The sequence below is a fragment of the Jaculus jaculus genome, chromosome 12, assembly GCF_020740685.1.
Source record: "Jaculus jaculus isolate mJacJac1 chromosome 12, mJacJac1.mat.Y.cur, whole genome shotgun sequence".
NCBI lineage: Eukaryota > Metazoa > Chordata > Mammalia > Rodentia > Dipodidae > Jaculus > Jaculus jaculus.
This window is the reverse complement of record NC_059113.1, coordinates 59,999,399-60,002,106: the sequence shown is the minus strand read 5'-3', so window position 1 is coordinate 60,002,106 and position 2,708 is coordinate 59,999,399. Positions and strand designations below refer to the sequence as shown.

The 2,708-nt window shown below is 52.7% G+C and overlaps 1 protein-coding gene across 1 annotated transcript; it reads left to right on the top strand.

Annotated features, from left to right (window-relative positions):
• Positions 1–658: 658 nt before the first annotated feature.
• On the top strand, positions 659–2,456 carry Nupr1 (nuclear protein 1, transcriptional regulator). The gene is made up of 3 exons (XM_004670186.2): positions 659–869; positions 1,188–1,327; positions 2,141–2,456. Exons 1-2 carry the CDS (start codon positions 758–760, stop codon positions 1,316–1,318), a joined length of 243 nt encoding a protein of 80 aa, XP_004670243.1. The 5' UTR covers positions 659–757; the 3' UTR covers positions 1,319–1,327; positions 2,141–2,456.
• Positions 2,457–2,708: the final 252 nt, after the last annotated feature.

Below are 2,708 nucleotides of genomic sequence, written 5' to 3'. Positions count from 1 at the left end.
GCAGTGGCTGCAGGTCCTGGGATACCCATTCATTCTCTCTCTCTCCCTCTTTGTCACATAAATAAATAAATATATATTTTTTAAATGTCTACCAGAGATGGGAGACACGGGTTGAACCCTGCCCACCTCTGTCTAGGTAAGGGGGCGTCTCTGGGCATTCTGTTGCTGGATATTAGGAAGACGTTCCATAAACACAGAAGTGGCCCTAGGTGGGCAAGGGTGGGAACCACAGACCTTGCCCAGTGCATTTGCGTCCATATTCTGCCACTCTGTTCTGAGTTGGAGCCAGACAAGGGTGCAGGGTAGGAGCAACTGCGTGGCTATGACCCAGGCCCAGGAGGGACATGTGGCAGAGGGCGGAGAAGGAAGAACAAGGAGTGGCCTGAGGCCCTCTGGTCACCCTGGCCAAGATCCCAAGGACAGTTTGTGACCAAACCCTGCTGTTCCACCGCCCTCCCCCCAGCCCCAGGTGGGAGTCTTCTGTGTGGAAAAACACCGCTGAGCTCGGGTGGGTCAGTGAGGGAGGAGGTAAGACAGGGCTCTCGGCTGGCATCGAAGGGCTGAGTTTCTGGGGACAAGCCAGATTGCATCAGACAGCCTGCAGGGCGGGAGCCAGCCTGTGGTCTGGGGAGGAGACTCAGCCTTATAAGTAAGGGGAGGGAATTGGGAGAGGAGAGGCAGAGACGCCTGGTCTGGAGACCAGACACAAACAAAACTGGAAGAAGACGGGAGAGCCAGCACGAGCAGGCCGCGCACGATGGCCGCCTTGCCACGAGCAGCCAGCCCCTCCCAGCAGCCCCCAGGCCCAGAGGAGGAAGACGCCAGCCTGGATGAGTGCGACCTGTACAGCCTGGCCCATCCTTGCCTGGGTAATGCCCTTCTCCGGCCAGCCCTGCCATTTTCCACTCTCCAAGACTCCTGCCACGGGCTTCTCCAGCCAACCTGTTCCCCTGGTCCCTCAAGTTGCCCCCTTCTAGTCCTTCGTTCCCCGGAGCTGTCTCACTCAGCACTGGGGCTTCACCCATCTGGGCACCCTCCATTCTATACGCCGGGAAACAGCTGGCAGGGGTTGTGAGGACCCCCAAATGTACACGGTGACTAGCCACCGTGCCCCCTGAGCCCCACTATCTGTTCTCTGAAGCCTCATGTCACTGCTCAGCCCCATTCTCTAACTCCTGCTCTGCCAGGCGGAGGAGGCAGGAAAGGTCGCAGCAAGAGAGAAGCTGCTGCCAACACCAACCGTCCAAGCCCTGCTGGGCATGAGAGGAAGCTGCTGACCAAGTTCCAGAACTCCGAGAGGAAAAAGGCCGGGCGCTGAGCCATGGAGGTAAGGAATCCAGAGCCAGAGAGCCATGGAGGTGGCTCTGCCCCACGATGCAGTTGAGTGGTGGGGCGGGGGGTGAAAATTGGTGTCTAAACTGGGCGTGGTGGTGCACGCCTTTAATCCCAGCACTTGGGAGGCAGAGGTAGGAGGATCTCCGAGAGTTCGAGGCCACCCTGAGACTACATAGTGAATTCCAGGTCAGCCTGAGCCAGAGTGAGACCCTACCTCGGAAAAAAAAAAAAAAAAGCACATAAGCAAAAGTTGTTGTCTGCACCTAGAATAAAATGAGACACACATTTGACACTGAGTTCCCAGTGACCAGACCAGAAAGGGAACATAGAGCTCTTCCAATTACAGGGAAATTTGGCTTACAGGGGCATTTGCTTGCAGAAAGGGAAACTGAGGCCAAAGAATTTGGTACTTCTTGGGAGCTATAGAAAGAGTAACAGAACCAAAATTTGAGCTCAGGTCTTTATCCCTTTCTTTAAAAAAAAAATATTTTATTTATTTATTTGAGAGAGAGAGAGAAAGAGAGAGAGAGAGAGAGACACACACAGAAGCAAATAGAGAGAGGGAGGGAAAGAATTGGCATACCAGGGCCTCCAGCTACTGCAAACAAACTCCAGACACATGCACCATCTTTTGTATCTGGCTTATCTTGGGCCTGGGGAATAGAACCTGGCTCCTTTGGCTTTGCAGGCAAGCACCTTAACCACTAAGCCATCTCTCCAGCCTTTAAAAAAAAAAAAAACTATTTTATTTTATTTTAGTTTAGTTTTTTTTATCTCTTTTACCATCTTCTTTCCTCCCTCCCAGATGAGGCCAGACCACACCCAGCAATGGAGACAGGACACCACACCCAACAATGAAGACAGGCCTCAGAGGAACCAGGACCTGGAGACAGAATCCAGTCCTGTTTGCCTCCCACCCCACCCCCAGGACATACCCCGACTGAGTGAGGCTCTGGAGGGGGGCACCAAAGAAGACCCTCCAGGCCCAGCAAAGGACAAGATAGGAGCAAGAGGCAGGGGGGTTGGACAATAAAGGCAGCCAGGCCCCTCAAAAAGAGAAATGCTGAAGAAACAAGCCTCCCACCCAAGTGGTGGCAACAATAAACAGTACGGGAGCCTCAGCTTCTGTGTGTGCCTTTCATGCTGGCTTGGGGGGTGTTTTTGCTTGGGCGTCTTCCTGCATGTGCCCGCACTGGGTGTGTGCATCTGGAGCAGGGAGTCTTGTTCCTGTCTCAGCCTAGGCTGTGAGCAGGTCTTTCATTGCTGCTTTTTTATTTTTATTTTTCATTTTTTAATATTTATTTATTTACTTGTTTATTTATTTGAGAGAGAGAATGGATGTGTCAGGGCATCTAGCTGCTGCAAACAAACTC

Bases quoted from the DNA above. Each gene is read 5' to 3' on its own strand.
- Nupr1 (XM_004670186.2), top strand. From the start codon at position 758: ATGGCCGCCTTGCCACGAGCAGCCAGCCCCTCCCAGCAGCCCCCAGGC. The intron at 870-1,187 runs GTAATGCCCTTC...CTGCTCTGCCAG, and splicing joins CCTGGCCCATCCTTGCCTGG to GCGGAGGAGGCAGGAAAGGT.